At 56.2% G+C, this 20958-nt stretch overlaps 5 protein-coding genes across 5 annotated transcripts; 3 read left to right on the top strand and 2 right to left on the bottom strand.

The window, feature by feature from the left end:
• Nucleotides 1-1428: 1428 nt before the first annotated feature.
• CCMA1212_007348 (uncharacterized protein) lies at nucleotides 1429-4203 on the top strand (the record flags this gene model as incomplete). Its single annotated transcript, XM_073704518.1, has 2 exons — nucleotides 1429-1582; nucleotides 1688-4203. 2 exons carry the CDS (start codon nucleotides 1429-1431, stop codon nucleotides 4201-4203), a joined length of 2670 nt encoding a protein of 889 aa, XP_073557014.1.
• Nucleotides 4204-5354: 1151 nt separating this feature from the next.
• CCMA1212_007347 (GPI ethanolamine phosphate transferase 3) lies at nucleotides 5355-8543 on the top strand (the record flags this gene model as incomplete). Its single annotated transcript, XM_073704517.1, has 1 exon — nucleotides 5355-8543. The coding sequence occupies one exon, from the start codon at nucleotides 5355-5357 to the stop codon at nucleotides 8541-8543; it is 3189 nt and encodes a 1062-aa protein (XP_073556793.1).
• Nucleotides 8544-9335: 792 nt separating this feature from the next.
• Nucleotides 9336-11438, bottom strand: CCMA1212_007346 (Uncharacterized protein; the record flags this gene model as incomplete). Its single annotated transcript, XM_073704516.1, has 3 exons — nucleotides 9336-10122; nucleotides 10179-11137; nucleotides 11193-11438. 3 exons carry the CDS (start codon nucleotides 11436-11438, stop codon nucleotides 9336-9338), a joined length of 1992 nt encoding a protein of 663 aa, XP_073556792.1.
• Nucleotides 11439-12710: 1272 nt separating this feature from the next.
• On the bottom strand, nucleotides 12711-13324 carry CCMA1212_007345 (uncharacterized protein; the record flags this gene model as incomplete). Its single annotated transcript, XM_073704515.1, has 2 exons — nucleotides 12711-12999; nucleotides 13038-13324. The coding sequence occupies 2 exons, from the start codon at nucleotides 13322-13324 to the stop codon at nucleotides 12711-12713; spliced, it is 576 nt and encodes a 191-aa protein (XP_073557191.1).
• Nucleotides 13325-13877: 553 nt separating this feature from the next.
• CCMA1212_007344 (uncharacterized protein) lies at nucleotides 13878-14393 on the top strand (the record flags this gene model as incomplete). Its single annotated transcript, XM_073704514.1, has 1 exon — nucleotides 13878-14393. The coding sequence occupies one exon, from the start codon at nucleotides 13878-13880 to the stop codon at nucleotides 14391-14393; it is 516 nt and encodes a 171-aa protein (XP_073556794.1).
• Nucleotides 14394-20958: the final 6565 nt, after the last annotated feature.

The raw sequence follows: 20958 nt of genomic DNA, 5'->3' as shown, positions 1-20958 counted from the left end.
TTGGGAGACGGTGCGGTCAGGGAAGCAGCATGATCGCCGTCTTACTCCGTACGTGTGTCCATGATGTACAAGTCATTAATGGCATGTGTCCTGGACAATGATTCCCGCCAACGAAATGTCTAGAGGGATCTTGTAGCTCGTCCAAGGGATATTACTAGCTTCGGGTGAGTAAGGTATGCAAAACCCAGGCACAGGCGCAAGCGACAAGCTAGAAGGCTTCTCGACGTCTTCCTTTCCAGAGAACCGGCATTTACCTAGTTCCCAGAGAGTTGTATTCCCCTGCTCGTTCTTGCAGGTTTGCATGTGACATGGGCAAGAGAAGGTGAAGAAAAGCCGCCTCAAGGTACCTTAGGTAGTATTATGTAGGTATTTTTAGGTGCCTAGGGGTCCTGGAGGGCTGACGCCGTGGCACTGCGCCGCTGGATCCGTTTGCCGACGTCAAATGTGACTTGTTCTGGCACTCGACACGGTGAAATGTAAGTGCAGCCATTAGTGCAGCACAAGAAAGTGCTACATGTGCGTGTGATTCGTGACGCCTCTTGAAGACATGTCGTCCCTTCAAAACGATCTCGTACCGAGTCAAAGTAAACAAACTTGGACGACCAATCCGGAAATGCAAGCGGCAGAGGCTGATGAGCTAAAGAAGCATTACGAGCTGACCAAAAAGCGGGGCTCTCCATGTTTCTGGCGGCTGATGAGGCGGTGCTGTCACATGATTTTGCCTTTTCATCCAATGACAGCGTTCAGATCAGCATTATCTAATCACGGAGGCTGGACACAGGGGTACTTCGTCGCCCTGCCAACGGCGAGCCTGTTCCTTGTTCCTCGCAGGATGCAATTGGGGTGGACCGCCAGTTTTAGCCAAAGAGGTGCCTTGCTGCAACTAGGAAAAGAAGAATCCCTGAAAGCCGCAGCAATTGGCACTCGATTCGGCCGATTGTCGTTTTTGTTGTGCCTGCCTGACGAGCACCTTTCCCCCCCCAGCCTCTTCTTGGAGGTTTTTCCCTCTGTTGATTGAGATCGGATTGCCCTTCTGTTTTGGCATCTTTCTCAACGTCTCGTTTCTGCGTGGGCGGATGCTTGACTCGATAATCTACGGTTACACGCGATCGGGTTTTTATATGACATACGGCGTACAGCGTCGCAGACAGACAATCGCCAGCCTCGGACTCAGACAACGCTCCCCACACTCGACGACCTGTAGTGCGTATCACCGCCAGACGGGCAATTCCTTGAGCGCCGCAATCGCACGACGCTGGCATTCCTGCGCCAGCCCTCGGACGGACACCACGGCAGCTCTGGCTGGGACACGCGGCGGAGGGGATCGTCGAGCGGCGGGCACAGCAGAGGGCGTTTGGCAGAACCCAGAGCGCATTCCCTGCCTGATCTGACCCGGCCACGCTTGCTCCTCCTCGTCGAGTCGCCGTCATGGCGCCGCTGCCAGACCAGTTCTCGTCGCCTGGCTCGGTCAGCTATGACTCCGACACCATGACCGTGGGCGACGGGACGTGGGACTTTACCAAGAACACGTTCCTCCTGCCCAACCTGCAGGGCACCGACTTTGACTCCACTCGATACAACGGTTAGGACGGCCTTCTTTCTTCCTTCCTTCTCCTCCTCCTTCTTGAGTGACTATGACTATCCTGAGTCAAACCGCGCTGGGCCGTGTCTAACAACGTCGACGCAGGAATGGGCAACCGCTTTTCCACGGTGCACCAATACCACACAATTATCCTGGCGCACGGCGTCATGGCCGCCATGGTCTTTCTCTTCCTGGTGCCCTTTTCGGTCATGATTGCGAGGTTCTACTCGAGGGAACCGGGCTATGCGATTCGATACCATGCGCGGCTGCACGTCTTTTCCTGCCTGCTTCTGCTGGCCACCTTTATACTGCCCTTCTTCGCCGTCGGACCGAAGCGATCGCTGTCGAACCCTCACCATGGGATTGGCGTTGCCATCTTCGTCATGTTCATGGTGCAGCTTATTGGGGGTCGGATAGTCCATCGAATCACCAAACTGCGCTCGCTTCGCGTTACGCTCCATCAGTGGCTGGGAAGAGCCGTGGCGATCCTCGGAATCGTCCAGATACCCCTCGGGCTCACTCTGTATGGATCGCCAAAGGTGCTTTTCATCTTGTACGCTGTCTGGATGGGCTTCCTTTTGTTTCTCTACTTTGTTCTCAGCTACCAGTCGCAGGGCCGGCGGGAGCACTACATGTCAGAAGTGCGCTCCGAAGCAGGCAACACTCGCATCACCGAGTCCGAGTACTTCTCCGATCATAGGGACCATTCCCATTCCAAGCTGGCATGGCTGGGCCCCCTGGCTGCCGCGGCAGGCTTGTTTGCCTTGACCAGAGGACGCAACAAGGACCACCGCGATGATCACAGCCGCGTCCGCAGCCAATCTCCATCCATGCGTAGCCGAGGCCCAACCGTCGTTTCATCACGCCCAAGCTACTTCTCGGAAAAGTACTCGGATCTTCCACCCCAGCGAGACGGCGGAGGAGGAGGTGGAGGCGTGCTCAAGGCATTGGGAGGTGCGGCCGCGGTCTTTGGTGCTGGAAAGCTCTTCGCCAACTTTATGAGCCGCCGTGATCGACGAGACGAAGAGTACTCGGCCGTGTCGACCGAGACACCTCACCGCAATCGATCCGGACGCGCCACAACAATCAGCGAGTTCAACAGCGAGTACACCGACGATGCGTCCACCATTCCGCCGTCGCGCGCCCCGGCCCCTACCCAGACTGCCTCTGCCTATGGAGGCCGACGGTCGTCCCCGCCTCGTTCGCACGTCCGCAGCGACGCACCCAGGCGAGATGCATATGACGATTCCGAGTATTCATCCTACGTTTCTCCTTCGCGACGCACACAGGATGCTGGCGGCGGCGGCGGGTTTGCCAAGGGCGTCCTTGCCACCTTGGGAGTTGGATGGCTGGCGAAGAAGATTGCCAACAGGCGTGCCAGGAAGGAGGAAGACGAGCGGCTCAGGGAAGAGGAAGAGATGCGCTCCGGTACGCAGTTCTCTAGGTACAGCAACACCGAATACTCGTCTCCGATAAGAAGGGACTCGCGACGTCCACCACCCCAGAGGCGCAGCACTGTTACGGGAACCGAGTCTTCGGATACGACGGAATCGACGTTTGACACCCAGACCGAGCTCTCTGCCATGCCTCAAAAGGGGCCCCTGAGTGCCGCTGTGAGGGTGCCGCCGAGCACGCCTGCGTTGGTCCCTGGCGATGCGCCCCCTCCCAGGCGCGGCGAGCGTTTGTCTATGCCGGCCATGCCCTCGGATCCCCACGGCATTCTTCATCAGTCCGACGGCAGTGCTTCCGATATGACGTCTATTGTCGACAGGCCCGCAGGACGCAACCCGTCTCGGCGGCAGTTGGACAGCGAAAGAGCGGCGGCCGAAGCGGCCGCCCGTGCCAGCAACCTGGCGGCGCAGGAGCGGACGCGGTTTGGCAGCTCGACGGGCGCGCCCGGGGGCGGCAAGATGAGGGCCCACGACGACAAGGACCGAAACGTCACCCTGCGACGGTTGACCGAGGAGGAGTCTTTGGCACGCAGGGGCCGGATGGATTCGCAATCCAGTCTGTCCGAGTCTCCGACCAAGAGTCGCCGCTACCGCCGGGATGATAGCCAGAGGAGGGCGGAGTCGGCAGCCGAAAGCAGGGTGGAAAGCAGAGCGAAGGATGAAGACAGCCGGCTTGGACCGCTCTCGCCGCCCAGCGCATCGCTTGCCAAGGGCCGGCGCCCCAAGGATTCAGGATACTACTCGGGCCAGCCTCCGCAGCCCGCTCAGCCGCCGTACCCTGTCCAGCCTGTCCAGCCAGCTCAACCCGGACCATCTACTCACCTGGCACCACCGCACGCGCCGCTGCCCACTGCCTCTGTCTCTAGTGTCGGCAGCCATGGCACATGGAGCGAGATGACCCATCGCCCGAGCGATCCTCCGACGGAAATCCCCAGCGCGCCGCCGGTCACACGCCCAGCCGCGCCGCCGGTCGTGCCGCCCGTAGTACCGTCCACCGTGCCGCCTACGGAGATCAAGGAGGACAAGGGCAACGAGTCGGCTGCGGACAACAGGCGAAGGCGGCGGATGGAGCGGCGACGGGCGAGCAGCAGCCGGCCGGCGGGGACGGACATGTACACGACGGACACGTACACGACGGATACGTATGATGACACGGAGAGGGGATTTTGAGAATCTCGCTCTGTTCCATCCTGGCTCAGCGACATGTGCGTTCTTGGACGACCAAGGTACATACATATAGCGACAAGTCGGAGATGTTTACCTGATTTACCCTTTTCCTTTCTTTTTCCACGGTGGGAAGCATGCTGCATATGCGTTGAGTCGTAGGATACCTTTCCTTATCTATTAGAGGCGTTTGGGGATGGCATTCTAAACAACTCTGCACATTTTGCTGCATTTGGACGATTTAATGTTTGTTGCTCGTTTCTTTCGTCATTTTTCCATTCTCACCTTTCTTTCTCTGAGATGACGATGAAATGTACGGATGATTGGTTGATGATGAAGAAGAATGAGGGATGATCTGGGTTGGAGATGGGGAGATTTTACGTATATGGACTGGATTGCTGGATTGTACATTTGACAGAATGGTTGAGAGGGAAAAGAGAGGCGAGGCAGATTGGGGGGGTTTTGTGTGAGTTTATTGTATGGCAGATATGAATGGACGCCTTTTACCTTTGCATTTCCAGACTTGCTGTATCAAGTTCCAAAGAGATCTTGCATTCAGTGATGTGACCCTTGTTCAAGATCAAAACCCCCCAATCGACGCCTTGCCGAATCCGCGCACCTGTCATGAGCCGAACAAGTGCCGCGGACGTCATCAGAATCATGCTGATGCCCTTCATCTCCCATGCAATTGCGCCGCCAATTGGCGCAATTGACGGATTGCATCTTGCGAGAGAAGAAAATATTGAGATTCACGGCTCTTTCGGATGTGCTACAAGCCGTAAATCTCGCAACGTAGCGCAAATTGGGCTGTGAAATACAAGGTTAACCACGCATATCTGTCTTTCGCGGGCTTCGGCACAGCTCCACTGCAGCTCCTGATAGCGGCCAACCAGCTTCGCCCTAGGCGGCTCTAGCTGGGGAACACCGTCGCCCAACTTTTTCTTGCTTCACTTCTCTTCTCTGCATCTTTCCTTCTGCTCATCTCTCCCTTTATTACCTTTCTCTTTTTTCAACATATTCTCCGGCTTCGCAACCTCTCCTCACGCCTAGTCTGCTGGTCATTCACCCATTGCGTGACTCTCCGAGAGGCGGCCAATGGCCAGCATCTTGCCTGCGATCCCTCGCGCATAGATATTGAAGCTATACATACCACAGCCATGCCGCAACGCAGCCCCAAGCCGGGCGACGGCCTCGACTACAGGGCCATTGCGAAGCAGTTTGCCAAGGCCAAGGCAGCCCGAGAAGCCCGCGAGGCCCGGGACGCAGAGGCCATCGAAAAGGGCCTGCCGACGGAAAAAGAGCAGACGGAGATTCTGGAGCGGCAGCGCGAGCGGCTCAACGCCCGCCGGAAGAAGGCGTACGAGCGGCGGTGGTGGTGGACGGCGGCCTTCTGGACGTGGCTGCTGGCGGTGCACGGCGTGGGCATCTGGCTGTTTGCGAGCGGCTTCCTGCTGACGAGGCTGGTGCTGGAGGACAAGTCGAGCTGCGCGGCGCCGCCGGTCGAGGGCCTGCGGGCGGCGCTGGACGTGGACGGGGGCTGCTGGCATCCGAAGCAGTTTGACCGCGCCGTGGTGATACTGATCGATGCGCTGCGGTACGACTTCACCGTCCCCGAGGATCCGGCGACGGCGCACGCCTTCCACAATGCGCTGCCCTTCCTGTACGACACGGCGGTCGAGGCGCCGCAGCATGCGTTCCTGCGGCCCTTCATCGCGGATCCGCCGACGACGACGCTGCAGCGGCTCAAGGGCCTGACGACGGGGACGCTGCCGACGTTTATCGATGCCGGGAGCAATTTCGCCGGGACGGCCATTGACGAGGACAATCTGCTGATGCAGCTGCGGGATGCCGGGAAGAAGATTGCGCATCTGGGAGACGACACGTGGTGGTCCTTGTTTCCGGATCACTTTGAGGCCAACATCAGCAAGGCGTACGACAGCTTCAACGTCTGGGACTTGCACACCGTCGACAACGGCGTCATCGACAACATCTTCCCGCTGCTGGAGTCGTCCCGCGACGGTCAGTGGGATCTCCTGATCGGGCACTGCTTGGGCGTGGACCATGCGGGACACCGATACGGCCCGGATCACGCCGCCATGACGGCCAAGCTGCAGCAGATGAACGAGTTTGTGACCAAGGTGGCGGCATCCATCGACGACGACACGCTGCTGATTGTCATGGGCGACCACGGCATGGACGGAAAGGGGGATCATGGCGGAGAGAGCGACGATGAGGTCGAGGCCGCTCTGTGGATGTACTCGAAGCGACCGCTTTTCGGGAGGACATCTCCCGAGTTTGTCGTTCCGCCGGCGAATGCTAAGATTCGGCCCGTCAACCAGATTGATCTGGTGCCGACCCTTGCGCTGCTGCTGGGCATCCCCATCCCGTTCAACAACCTCGGCAAGCCCATCGAAGAGGCCTTTGCGGGACGAAAGGGCAACGACTGGGCCAACCTCGCTGCTGTCTCGCGGCTCGCAGCCGCCGGAATCGAGAGGTACCGGCAGTCGTACTTCAAGGCCCGCGGGATCTCGCAGACGGAGGAACCGGGCTCTCCTGCTGCTCTGTGGACGCAGGCCAATGCTGCTGGGCTGAGCGACAGGGACGCCTACCATGCGCTGACCGAGTTTGAGATGGAGACTCTCCAGGTGTACAAGAGGCTGTGGGCTCGGTTCGACGTTCCACGGATGGTGGCGGGTGTGTTTGTCACCGCCGCTGGCCTCGTGATGCTGATCATGTACGCGTCGAGGCCTGCAGACGACGAGTTTGTCGTGGCCAACGATGCCGAGCTCGACTACGCCGAACGGCGGCTGGAGCTCATGAACCTCAAGCACGAGGACGAGGAGGTGCATCCGGACCAGCACTTCCACCGGAAGCTCGTGGGTGGCCTCGCCGACGCGCGGGTGCTGTTCGTCGTCGGCGTGCTGATTGCCGTGGGACTGTACCGCAAGCAGCCGCTGGATGGCCTCGCCGCCCTCGTCGTCACGCTGCTGATTACGGGCGTCATCTCTGCGCTGTCCACCTCGGGCAAGACGCTGCTCAATGTCCTTCCGCGCACCTTCTGGGGCTGGCTGTCTGTTGTCCTTACGCTGAGCCACTCTATCGGGTTCGCCTCGAACAGTTACACCATCTGGGAGGACTCCATCCTCCTCTTCTTCATTGCCACGTTTGGGCTGGCAGCACTCGTGTCCTCGCTGCGCATCGAATCCAAGGTGGACCGCACAATGGCCATCTATCACACCGTCGCCTTCATCATCATCGGGCGGCTGGCGTCGTACTCGAAGCTCTGCCGCGAGGAGCAGATGCCCTACTGCACGTCCACATACTACGCCTCCGTCACGTCTTCCACCTCGGCGCCCTGGCAGCTCGTCATCCCCTTTGCCGTCTTCATCATCCTGCCCGACGTCATCAGGGCGTTCCTGATGCCGTCCAAGTCGTACGAGGGCCTCGCCCCGACATGGATCGGCTACTTCTTCCGCGGCGGCCTCTTCCTCTCCGCCCTCTACTGGACCATTGACGCCGCCAGCAACGGCGGCTGGCTCGCCGACAAGGTGTCCGACAGCACCCTCAAGTCCGCCGGCGTGTACCTCGCCCAGATCATCCTCGCCCTCTCCCTCATCGCGGGATCAACCTCCTTCGCGTGGGCCCCGCCCAACATCTCCATCCTCTCCACGACCGCCAAGTCCGGTCAGCTCGTCACGATCCTGGGCTACGGCAACGCCATGGGCGCCCGGTACCTCTTCCTGCCGCTCAACATCCTCGCGGCCTGCATCCTCGTCACCAAGCCCATGGGCTCCGGCGCCCTCGCCCTCATGATGTGGCAGGTGCTCTGCCTCGCCGAGATCGTCGACCTCAACCGCCTCCGCGGCGAGGCCATCGGCCCCGTCATGCTCGCCGTCCTCGGCAACTTTTACTTCTTCAAGACGGGCCACCAGGCCGTCCTGTCCAGCATCCAGTGGGACAGCGCCTTCATCCCGCTCTTCTCCATCCGCTACCCCTGGTCGCCGCTCGTCGTCGCGCTCAACACCTTTGCGGGCCAGATCCTCGCCGCCGCGTGCGTGCCCTTGCTCGTCCTCTGGAAGGTCGGCCCCAAGCAGCGCGGCCTGCTCGAGACGACTGCCCGCGCGCTAGCCGTCTTCGTGGCGTACTTTGCCGTCGAGGCGCTCGCTACGATGAGTTGGGCGGGGTGGCTGAGGAGGCATTTGATGCTGTATAGGGTGTTTTGCCCGCGGTTCATGCTCGCCGCGCTGGTGTTGGTCGTGATGGATCTCGTGGGGGTTTTGGTTGCGCTGGGGGGGTTGAGGAGTAATACTTTGGCGGTGTGTGAGGTGTTTGGGTGGGCGGAGTGATTTTTCTTCTCGGGATACAGCTCTTGTTATTCATCTTAAGTAGGTTATATGTAATGGCGGGAACGAGGGGAGGCTCTAGAAAAGAGAGAGAGAGAGAGAGAGATTTATGTATGGAGGATCGGCCGCATGGATGTTTGGGATCCATGGAGTATAAAATGGGTATCATGATATGGTTTGATATATAATAATCAAATGATCAATTCGATTGAAGCCACTTCCTTCATTATCCCCCTTTGATATCATTCACTCAATCTCACGCATATCAAGAACACAATCGTCAAACTTAATTAAGCTTTTACAAGCTCTCGCATTTAGAAATGCTATGAAAAAAAGCCGAGAAATATAAAAAAGCATCTCTCGTCTGAAATTGTTTAAAATCTTCCCTCAACAGGTTCAAAAGAAAAAAGAAAAAGGGAGGGATAGAGTGTTAGAGAAGAAGGTATTAAATCAGGCCTCAGACCCAGGATATCGTACAATAAAAAAGACACACGCGTGAGCACACAAAAGGTGATACGCTCCCCCCCTTTCCCTTGCCCATTACCCTTTCATAGTTTCAGGGACCGCCATTAGACATAACACAGATGACAAAAATTAGGGGGAAAAAAAAAGAGAGAGAGAATGTTGAGATACGAAAATATGAACGACTGTTACTTTATTGCGAAAAAGTAATCGGCTTGGCAGGGAGTCGTTCATGAGGATGACGATGCCTTGGTCGCATCGTCTGACTTACCGGTACTTGACGTCCCGTCCTTGGTCTGCTCCTTCGGCCTTGAGGCGAGCGACGTGGAAGAGCTAGAAGGTTTCTTGGCAGACGAGGATGCCGTTGAAGTGGAAGAAGCAGCAGCAGCAGCGGGTTTCCGTGTCGTCGACGAAGACCGCGTCGACGAAGAAGAAGTGGTAGTAGGTTTCCGCGTCAACGAAGGCGAGGCTGGCGCCGCCGTGGCAGACGAAGACACCTTTCGCGTGGTTGAAGAGGATCTCGCTGCCGAGGAGGCTGTCCTTGTTGTTGACGTTGATCTCGCTGTGGACGAAGACCGTGCTGCCACTGAAGAAGATCTTGCGACGGAAGATGTTCTTGTTGTTGACGTGGACCTTGCTACTGATGGGGTTCTTGTTGTTGACGTTGACCTCGCTGCTGATGGCGTTCTTGTTGTTGATGTGGACCTTGCTGTTGAGGGGGCCCTTGTTGTTGAGGTAGACCTGGCTGTGGAAGGCGTTCTTGTTGTTGAGGTGGATCTTGCCGTGGACGGCGTTCTTGTTGTCGAGGTGGACCTTGCTGTCGAGGGTGTTCTTGTTGTGGACGTAGATCTCGCCGTGGAAGAAGCTCTTGTGGTTGAAGTAGATCTTACTGCTGAGGAGGAAGTGGACGCGGAGGGAGTAGAGGAAGAAGCCTTTCTCGCCGTGGAGGACTGAGCCGAGGAAGGCTTTCTGGTGATGGTGGAGGAGGAAGTGGATGAGGCGGCGGCTGGCTTCTTGGCCGAGGACGGAGACGAGGCAGGCTTTTTGGCAGACGAAGCGAGGGTTGACGTTTTCGAGGCGGATTTCGACTTGTCCTGATCCTTGTCTCGGAGCTTTTCCTCTTTAGAAGCAGAAGAAGAAAAAGAAGTTTTTTTTTTGCCCTTTTCGGCGCTGGACTTCTTGCCCTTTTCCTTGTCGCCCGCCTCGTCCGGCTTGGCCGTGGCGTCCAGGGAAGGCTCCGGGGCGGGCTGGGACGTGGTGACGGTCTCGCCCTCTGCCGTCTGCTCGGACTTTTCGGTCTCGTCTCCCTTATGTGCCTCCGCCTTCTCGTCAATATCATCGTCGGTGGTATCGTCATCATTACTGCGTTCGTTGCTGCTGCCCTCTTCGTCCTCTTCCTTGACCTCCTCGAGTTCTTCATGTTCCTCGTGTTCGGGTTCGCTTTCGTGATCATGAGCTTCGTCTTCGTCCTCCTTTGCGGCGGGCTTGTGTTCGGCCTCTTCCTCCACGGGCTTTTCCTCCAGGACGTCATTCTTCTTAGCGTCATCCGCTTCTTTTTCGTCTTCCTTGACAGCCTCCTTCTTATCGTTCTCCTTTTCGTCCTTGACAGGCTCTTTCTTGTCTTCCTTGTCGGCTTCCTCTTTCTTGTCCACCTCTGGCTCCTTGGTCTCTTCTGCCTTGGGTTCCTCTGCCTTGGTCTCGTCAGGCTTGGCCACTTCCGCTGCTAGCTCCTTGACCGCCTCTTCCTTTGGCTCCTCCTTCTTATCTCCGTGCACCTTCTTCCGCAGAGCGTTCAGGCGAAGCTCCTTAGCCTTCTGCGCTGCTTCATCTGCAACGGACATGACAGAGCGCACGGTGTCGATGCTGGCCCTCGGGGTTGACGTCGTAATCGACGCGGCACTCGATCCGACCTTGGTCTCGGGAGCAGGACCAGGGGGAGGCGGAGGAGGAGCCGCAGCAGCAACCTCGGCAGCGGCAGAGGCGGCGGCGGCGGCAGACTTCTTGACCGTCTTCTTCTTCTTGACCGGCTCGGGGTACTTGTGGTTAATGTCGGGAATGGTGGTCTCGTCGTAGTAGATCTTGATGTGCTGCTTCAGCTCGCCGTACTCGTTCCACTCTTCGATCTCGACAATGTCCTGGTTCCCCGGGTTAGACAGACTGAGCATCACCTCGAATACAAGCTCAACTCACTCCCAGAACGATGCCCTCCTGGACCAGCGCCGGAAACTTCCTCGCCCGGCCATTCTCGTCCTTTCCGGCGCGGCGGCCCCAGAGCATGCGAGCCTTGTCATCCGTGGAGATGTCAATGGCCTTGAAGGGCACGCGGTTCGCTCGCAGGATCGTCTCCAGGCGCGACGTGGCGGTGACAATGTGCGACGAGCCCGCTGTCAGAGACGTGTAGATGTACAGCGCCGGATCGGTCGAGTACGTCGCCATGGTTCCTCTGGAGAGAAGCGGCCAAACAAACAAGAACAGAGACTGAGAGTTAGACAGACAGACAGACGCTTAAGCGAATCAGCTAGTCTTGCTTGCTCGTTTCGCAACGGACGGCTCTGGAGAGTCGGAGTTCCAGGAGCTTGCAAAGGGGAGAAAAAGAAACAAAGGGAGAATTGCTATGCTATGCGATGCGATGCGATGCCGGCGCTGCTGTTTGCTGTTGCTTGTCTGGCAGCTTGTCTGTCGTCTCACAGCTGTGGATCAACAGGAGAAGCTGGCCCCCCAAAAGCGGTGGGGGCGGGGTCGCTATTAGACAGTGGCTGAATCAGGGGCGCCAGGGCCTGTGAAGCGCTGTAAGGAAGCGGCAGAATCACCGGTTCAGGGCAAACAGGGCAGAAAAGGGGTCGAGCTTCAGTGGGAGACTGAGATGATGGGCGGCGCTAGGACGGGCCTTAATTTGCGTGCAAGGGCGCTGTAAATTGCAGCTTCATTTGGGGGTTCGTATTACTGGCTGGGGCTGCGCGGGATGGAGAATGAATGGCTCGGGGCATGCCGTTCAGCTGCTGAGCCTACGGGGTATGTTCTGGACAAAATGAGCTGCTATTGGTGATTGGGACGCGTGAAAGAGCGGGAGAAGAACGACATGGAACATGAATCTAGCGGGCACGAGGGACGGAGTGACAGGGCTGGTGGCAGGCAAGGGCCGTAGATACGAAGTACCGGCTGGGCCGAAATTGGGACGTTGACAAAGATGCAGACAAGCAGTTGCGTGCAAACAGCGAGCATCACCCTGTTTGTTGTGTCTTTGTCTCAACATCTGATCTGATTGTTGTCTGTTGTGTAAGACACCCCTACAAACAACGAGATGCCCTTACATAAGGTTACTCGTGAAACACCAATGATGATGGATCAATGCTTGTGTCTGCCTGAGGCACAAGTACCCCTTCGATTGATCACTGACTAAGCAATCGGACTTTCGGCGTCCATCCCCCGCGGGTTAGAGCCAAAAACGGAGCCCGCGAGAATTATTATCGCGTCGCCACACCAAACGCTCGGTTCAGCAATCGCCTCTGCTGCCTCTCCACCACAGAATCAAGGAGGGAAATAGAGCAGGAAAATTTCTCAATAGTGGCGTCTAGATGCACGCTGGCCGTTGGTCGGCCCAAAGGGCTCTGCCCTGGCGAGAAGCTCGACAAACGGTTCGAGAAGCCCGTTTCGGTGATTCAGCCAACAGCAGGCCAGAGAAGCTGCTGCTCCTGGTCCAACACAGTATCAACAGCCGGCATCGAGCGTCTCACAGCACGGTATCGTCCTTGTTTTCGGTGGCCGGGGAAGAAGATGCTTCCAAATTGCCTGTGTGGGGACATCGGACGAGGAGAGACAGCCTGGAGACACCCAATCTCGCCCTGGCCGCTTTGGCTGTTTGTCTGGCACTGGCCGTTGTTTGTGTTTGAAGCGCCCGCAGCGGTCCTGAACCGGGGGCTGATGGAGGCTAATATCAAGATTGCTAGGAGACGAAATGAGCTCTTCGCCCTGGCCTGGCCTGGCTGACGGCGTGAGCTTGAAACGCGCACAGCATGCCCGGCCACGGCTACCGACCTGGGGCCAGCTGCTGGTACCTGATGTGTTATGTTGTGGTATGACTGCAGCAAACGCACCGACCTGGAGAGTGGGTGAGGTATTATCATGTGTGACGGCAGATGCAGCCATGCACACTGTGGCCCAGTCCTGGGCCGTGGATGGGAGAAAACAAAAGCCCCGAGCAGGAGGGCGGCAAGATGGAAAAGTTTTCTCTTGACAAGTGCTGTCTGCCCAATGACAGCCGGGCTGCTGAGGTTGCATTTCAGCCCAGTCCTCTCGACGAAGCCATCTCGACGACCGCACATGGCCAATCCCGGCTCCCGGATGCAAGAATAGCTCAGCGGAAAGGAGGGTCAATGGATCCAGGCTGCTAGGGTGCGCTTCCGGGAGGCCATTAATGCAAGGTACCGCGACATGGCCAGTGGGATGCCGGTCCCCGATCCACCGTCGGGCCTTTGGTTGCGTGGTGGCATCCAATCACGATCGGTGCCTGGACGCCAGCTCACGAGGCCGGGGCCACAAGCCGCTCGATGGTCTGCGCCATGCCAGGCCAGGCTGACCGGCTCCAGCGCCCTCCTACGTGGCGTCGCCCTGGTGGAACTGTCAGAGATTTCCCGGCCTGCAGATGCTCAAGACAAAAGGGAAACGGCCCCCTCGCGCTCTCTCGGATCTTCTCTTCCTCTGTTCATCACTCACCACACTCCTTCAACCTTATTGTCTCGACGACACTGCCCAAAAGCAACTCACTTTCTCTTCAATAACAAGCCCGGTGCTCACTTGCCCACTGCTCTCCTTCTACAACCAACACACACCGATCTCAAGTCTACGACTCCAATCTCAACACAACCAACCGTCAAAATGCAGTTCACCACTCTCCTCGTTGCTGCCGGCGCTGCCGTTGCCACTGCCCAGAGCACCTCGACTCTGACGGCCACGACCACCATGACCTACACCATCACCCATTGCCCCGAGAGCGTCACCAACTGCCCGTACCGCACGCCTGCCGCCAGCACCTCCGAGGCTGCTGCCACCACCTCGGTCGAGACCACGCCTGTTGAGATCACCACCTCTGCTGTCGAGACCTCCACTGCTGTCCCTACCACCAACTACCCCATCTGGACCGTCTCCAACTCGACCTCTGCCACTGCTGTTGGCACCAACCCCATCGGCACCGGCGTTCCCACCACCATTGTCATGGTTCCCTCCGGCACTGGTGCTCAACCTACCGGCCCTGCTGGCAACGTCCCCTCGGGTCCCTCTGGCCCCTCTGGCACTGCTCCCCCTACCGTCCCTACCAGCGGTGCTGCCAAGCAGATGGCTCAGTCTGGTGTCCTCGCCGTCGCCGTCGCCGCCGTCTTCGCCCTCGCCTTCTAAGCGCGAAACTTTTTCTTCTCGCTTGCTTGGCCCCAAAAGCTCCAAGTAGCCTTTTTTACAACTTCTCTTCTTTCATTCTTTCCGCACAACTTTATTCTACGGGGAAGGACGCTTGGAGACATTTCAACCGGTGGATTACAATGTGAATAGATGACACATGAGTTATTGGGTTGATACCCGGGTTACTTTATCATTTTCAACGGATTCACTTCTACGCTCTGGACTGAGCGGGCCGGTGGTTGTCGACCGGGACATTTTGTCGACGCACCGGACGGGCGCATGGATGCGGTCCTGGGCTTTCTTCGGTGCCCAGGCTGCGGCGAACGCTTTTTGGATAGGCCATGATTGGGCACTTGTTTGGCATGAGACATGAACCAAAAAGCTTTCTAGATACCTTTGCATTTCAAATAAAGACGGCTTGCCATGACCAATTCTCTCCCCTTCCTTTAGTTGCCGTGACTGTTGTAAAATTCCACGTCTTACGTGTTCAAGCCGTGACTTTAGAATAGCCCAATGTCTGGGAAGTCCTGATGAGCAGTCAAGATGTGAACGATGGCCATGCGTTTGGGATCCAAAAGCCGCAAGGGATTCAAAAGCCACAGGAAGCTGCGAATCTTCCACGACTCGCCACTTTTGAAGGGCTTGTCTAGATGGATAGATGTATGTATTAATGGAATGCCAATCAATGAAACGTCACACGCCAAGCGCAGGCGAACCAACATCTCTGGACACACGAGGCGAAGAAACAGCGTTTAAACAAATAAAACATCCAACGTTCTTGAAGGCGATTAGTACAAACGCCCAGGTCATATATAGAAAAGGTGCATCATTTTGCCGCTCTGCACACCAGTCAATCTTTCGACACGTGGGAAATCTGCACCTCCAAAGTGTAATAAGAAGCAACTAGGTAGCAACGTGAACATGAGTGAGATGATCCCGATGATCTTCACGCATAAGGTTGAAACAGATGACGAAGTTTAAAAAGTGGTTATTCTGAAAAGATGCGAGTCGGACTTGAAAGAGACTAAGGGCGTATCATTCGTTTCCTCCACGTTCGGCCGTTCGGCTTACCTTGCACACGCGTTAGGTTGGCAGAATCCGACGGATTCTCTGTTTTGCACTTGCTCACCTCACATACCTTACACAGCACAAACACACTTTTCCTCCATCGCGCATAACAAAACCCCCAAGAAGAACTAATGATTCGCCGAGCCAAAAGGACGCATCAAAGGATCCAAACTAACACAGAAAAAGAGACTAAAAAAAGAGTCACCTAAGGATCCAACTAAACAGTTCCCAACGCACCTAGGACAAAAGCCTTACCTACCTATATGAAAAGGGTGTGGCAATGGAGGGGGGCAGGACCAGCGACTTTTCGCATGTGCGCATGTTTTTGTTTTTTTTCGGTCCCGAGCGGGACTTTTGCACGTAAAAAAAAAAAAAAAAAAAAAAAAAAAAAGACGACTAGGATCAGACGAACTCTTTTTTTGTTACCATACGGCGCAGTTTTTGTTTATTTCCTTTCTCTTACAATGCGTGGTTGCGTGTTCTATCTGGGCTTGTTTGTGGGAGGGGGAGGGGGGGTTGGAAGAGAAAGTTTGACGAATAACTACGTTTTTTTTTGTCTGGTGATGCGGTCTGATAGATGCGTTTCTTGGACTCTCGCTCCTTTGGGAGATGGAGAGTGGTATAGTGCTGCGACGTGCACTCTAGGATTTGTTGGTGATATGTACATACCTCCTTGTATGTTAGGGAATGAAAAAACAGAGCGTGGGAAAAAGGGCTGTCGAAGGGACACATTGAGGTGTGTGTTGGAACTTTTAACCAACATGGCGTCATCAATGACAAGGAAGCCCCGGAAGGGAATTCCTGCAAGTAATTGTTGGTGACTGTCAGTGTGATCAGGAGGTGCGTCTTTGAAACTCCGGGGCTTATTGGGGGGGGGAAGGTAAAATAAATGTACACGAACGGGGCTGCCATCGATGCTGAAAGAACAAACTGTTCAGTAGGTAGTGTGGATAATGGAGCCAAAGAGCCTTGAAGCTCGGGTGTGAAGATTGAGCTGTTGAACGACGAGGCTTACGACCATAGTGAAGCCTATATACCCGTCTATCACGCACCATGTAAGCTGTTCCCGATGTATCCTGTATTGGAGAGGAGGAGAATGACAGAATATGTTTGCTAGTCCACTCTCCCCTGCACCTAGTACGCTTTGGTAATACGAATTGGGAACGACACCCTCCCAACCCCATTGTGGCTTCGTGATGAACAACACGACACCACATAGTAGAAGGGCAAAAAAAGCAAAACGGAAAGGAATCGGAAAAAAAAAAGGAAGAGAAATAATGAGAATGAAAATGAAACAAGGGGCCCTGTCTTGTCCAGGTCCCCGCATCTGTTCGTAATTGTATGCTATTCCTCATCATGCCTGTATTGTATGCCTCGTTACCCCTCCACAATCCAATCTCAGAAAATGTCATCTCCTCCACTCTATATCTGTGCCCTTTGCAAGGCGCACGCAAGTCTAGAATGATCGCGTCAAGGCTCGCTCGCTGCACGCTCAAGTTCATCTGTGTATGTACTCCCGAACAAACAGAGACAGAACAAAGTAATAGACAGTGAAAAAAAAAAAAAGGAAAATAAGAAAGTATACCAAAGAAATGCTGGGAAAGGGTCGAAGAAGAACGGAAATGAAACCGACTAAAGTGGGACGATCAATGACAAAGAGAAAACAAAGACCCCCAGCCCGCTCCCGCACGTTTGATGGACGTTCTCCATTATTAAACCACTCTCGTTTGCTGCGCATTCCTTTTGACAGCCCCGTTGCCCACATGCGTGTTTGAGAAAGAGAACCTCGGGCATAAGGGGCTCAAGATGGACTGAATTCGAGCATCGCCGGCCGGACTCGCGGCTCCGGCGCGTGGCTCGGCTGTCGTTTTAATCTTGGTAATGTGATGGACTGGTTTCCGATTGCTTTTTCACGTCATCGTTGCGAAAGGGACCCCGTTCGGGCCGCACCTTTTGGTTGAGAGACTCTTGTTGCGTGTATGTCGTGTGTGTGGGCGCACGTGTCGTAGGAGAGAACGTGTGTACTCCCGAGATTCAGCCCTTTCTCTCCGTCTCCGTAAAAAGCCACCCCAGGAGGGCCTGTCCTAACATTGCCGTTGTTAAGGGCATGGCTGGCCCTGAGCAACCGCGTAGGCGCACGCGGTGCAGAGCGTGGAGTTGGAATCGACTAGAAACGGGCAGTCGTGCGTCACGGCGTGAGCGCACTTCTTATTGGAGAGGGATATGATGCCAGGGGGCAGAGTCCCAAAGTATATGCCAACCTCGCCTTCTATTGGTCCGCGTAACGACGGCAAAGGTGACATTGGTGGCATGGCCTGGCGTACGTCTCCGTCTGAGAGGCTTCTCATCTTGATAGAAACGGAGAAGATGATGTGTGATATCACGGCCCGTCCAAACTTTAGCTGCCTCGCTAACTCGGCCCTTTTTAGTTGAAAAAAAAAAGGAGCGGTAGTTTCCGCGTTGCAGAGGAGGCTGACGGGACGAACGTTGGTGGTGGCCGACTTGTCTGAAAAGCTCCTTAGGCGGCTTCGCTTTGTGGGGGGAAGGGGGAAAAGAAAGCAAAGGTATCCAATGAGCTAAAGAGATGTGTAATGAGGGATGTATTGTCGATTGTGACGAACAAAGCGTGGGATGTGACTGGCCTTATTAAAGTTTGGAAAAGGAGTGAAAGAACATCCAGTGGCATTTATTAAAGACAAATGAGGACAGGGTATCTGGGCAGATGGAAACGTGTAGGCCACATGAACACCCTGCTGCGGCGCTTACTAGTATGTGAACGACGTACAGCAAGGCTGTCCACGACGTATGCTAGTAGTAGTTCTTACACGAGTAAACTGGGTCGACTTTTCATGCTCCACTCTCCAGATGCGAGAGTAGGGCTGAGGAGACGGACCAGGAGCAAGTGACGGAAGTGTGACCAGGTGAGAGGAGTGTGCAGGCAGACACATGAAGGAAGCAGAAAGACGAAGCATTGACGGTTGAGAAGGACGGTCCATGTCCGCCTCGGCATGACAGTCAGTGGACAGGCAACCGGGCCCCTGGTATGCGTATCGTGGCGTGTGAGCATGCGGTCAGTGTGCTGGGTGTGAGAGGACGAGGGGGAGTCAACGCAGCAAATGAGAGCCGACGAGCGCCTGAAACGAAAAAGGGGAATAACCAAGAGAGGCAGAGAGAAAGAGAAAAAGAGATAGAGACAGACGAAAATGGGAGGCATGTGTGCGTGAGAGCCTTCAGCACACCCCCTCCTTGACTCTTGTCCACCCATCTTGTCCCCACGCCTCCCTGACGTACCGGTTGGCCTTGGGCAGCTCGGTTGGGTGCGAAAATAGGAACCCAGATGGCCGAAGGATGCGAGGTTCCGGCTCTCTGGGCGATATGCTGGGGTAGGATCATTGTTCCGAATTAGGGACGGGGTTGGCTGCACGTCTCTTGATGAGGGTGCTCAGCTCGCCAATATTGCTGCCGAATACGTATATCGAGACGTGCCAAGCGCCTTGCACGTACGTCCGCTGCCTCTCGTGATACGACCGAAGGGGACTTGGCCACCCTCCACCTCTTGGTCCCCTCCTTTCGTAGGTCCGTTCTGTGCCTGCCGCTCAACCCAGAGATCGCACCCTCCCCTCGCTCCTCCGCCCTTCAGAGGCATGTCAGAGCGAGTGTCACTTCCCGGCAGCTGCAGCATACACACTTCCACTGCCTAGATACCAAGACAGAGCTGGCGGTGAGACGCTGCGGTCAGGGCTTGCAAGAGACTGGTTGCAGATTCGATCACGTTCATGAGAGAGCCTGTCATAAATGCTGCATCCTGAGATTTCATAGCCACCATCGCGATTCCGAGCCAGCCAGCGACGGCGCCTGCAGCCAGTCGCCTCACCACACCAGCCGACCTTGACGGGGCCGGGATTTCCAGAGATAGGTCCAGAAGGGATAAGTCTGTACCGGAAGGCCTACTAGAGGAAGGCGGCGGAATGCCGCGGTACAGGCCGTCGCTCGCCTGGTGGTAGCTAAAAGGCACTTGAGTTCGCAGGCCTGGCCAATGGGTAGGCAGGGATACCGCGTGGGCAATCAACGCCTCTGAACAGCCCGGGAGCGAATGGTCTCGCCGATTCAATGGCCAACCATCCATCCATCCCATCCCATTCGATTCCATCCAATCTCATCCCATCGCAGCCCTTCCATCCATGCGACGAGGCGACCTTACCGAATACCGGCCGAATAATGAGAGAAAGGCGCCGAGGGAGGCCATTCGCGAGCCTGACGATGAAAGGATCCCCCCTGCCGAGCATAGCAGCGCTCGGTGAGGTGATGTTCAATGGAGCGCGGTACAAGCCACTTTCCCGGCAGTACTTCGTCAATGTTCCCCCGATGACGCCGGCAACATCTCAAAGTAGCCGCGATTTGCGAATTGTCTCAAAGGCAAGCAAGGAGCGGGACTGAAATCGGCGCAATCTGTGGCCATTGCCGAATAGGTTTTGCACTTGCATCTTGTGGGCATACGAAGCATCGTCTCTCGATGCCAGCGACTATCCATCCCTTAGTGACTCCCATTGAGGTCACAGCTTATGTATCAAGTAGTTCGGCGTCAGCCAGCGTGATAACGATGCGATGCGATGCGTAGTCGGCTCGGGCTGGATCGAACGTGCGGCAGGGGGTTCACGCCTGCAATAGGGCTCCCTCATCTCTGTGGACTGTGGCCGATGGAAGTCTTCGGCTCTTTTGCTCTGTGCCCCCCCCCCCCTTCCTCTATAGAGGGACGCACAACGGAGCAGGCTCCCCTCAGCTCATCCCTCGCTGCGCTTATCCAAGCCTGGCGATTGTCGATGTCGCGCCCGGGTCCGACACGGCCTTCTGGGCCCGGGGTTTCCTGGCCTTGAGCGGGTTTCGGGTGGCCCAGCGAGTCCTCAGCACTCAGTGATACCCCTCCGCAGAAAGTTGACCCCCATTCCACAGCGGAACCGCATCGCGCACTGCATGTCTCACACCCACGTTCTGGGTTCGACGCTTTCTAGAAGCCGCGGATCGAGGCTGCGGACGATGGGGATCGACTGTGGCGAAAGAGAGAGGTGAGAGGCTGGAAAAAGGCGCAAGAGGAAGTCAGAAGTCAGAAGTCAGAAAAGAGACGCTTGAGCAGAAGACAACCGGGCAGACAGAGTCGGCGGTTCGGAAATGGGGGCAGCCTCTGATGACGACACAGCTGCTGGACGTGCTTCCCAGCGGCCGCTGAGGCCTGAGTCACTTGACTTGGACATTCCGAGGAGGAGGAACAATGATGACAGCAGCAACGCAGGAGAGCACCGAACAGCCACGATGATCGAAGTGAGGCTTTAGACTGGGAGGCTGTCACGAGAGGTATATTGGGTGAAAAATAGAAATGCAGTTACAGTTTTGACAGGTCTGGTGCCTTGCTAAGCGAAAACAAGGCAGTTACTGCTAGCCTGGGCAATTACCAGCTATGGGAAGGACCGCGCTCGCCTCCTTCCTCCCACGCTCCAACGCT

This window comes from Trichoderma ghanense, assembly GCF_004382785.1.
Source record: "Trichoderma ghanense strain CCMA-1212 chromosome Unknown scaffold_9, whole genome shotgun sequence".
Taxonomy (NCBI): domain Eukaryota; kingdom Fungi; phylum Ascomycota; class Sordariomycetes; order Hypocreales; family Hypocreaceae; genus Trichoderma; species Trichoderma ghanense.
The sequence above is the reverse complement of the archived record's forward strand: the minus strand, read 5'-3'. Positions and strand labels throughout refer to the sequence as shown.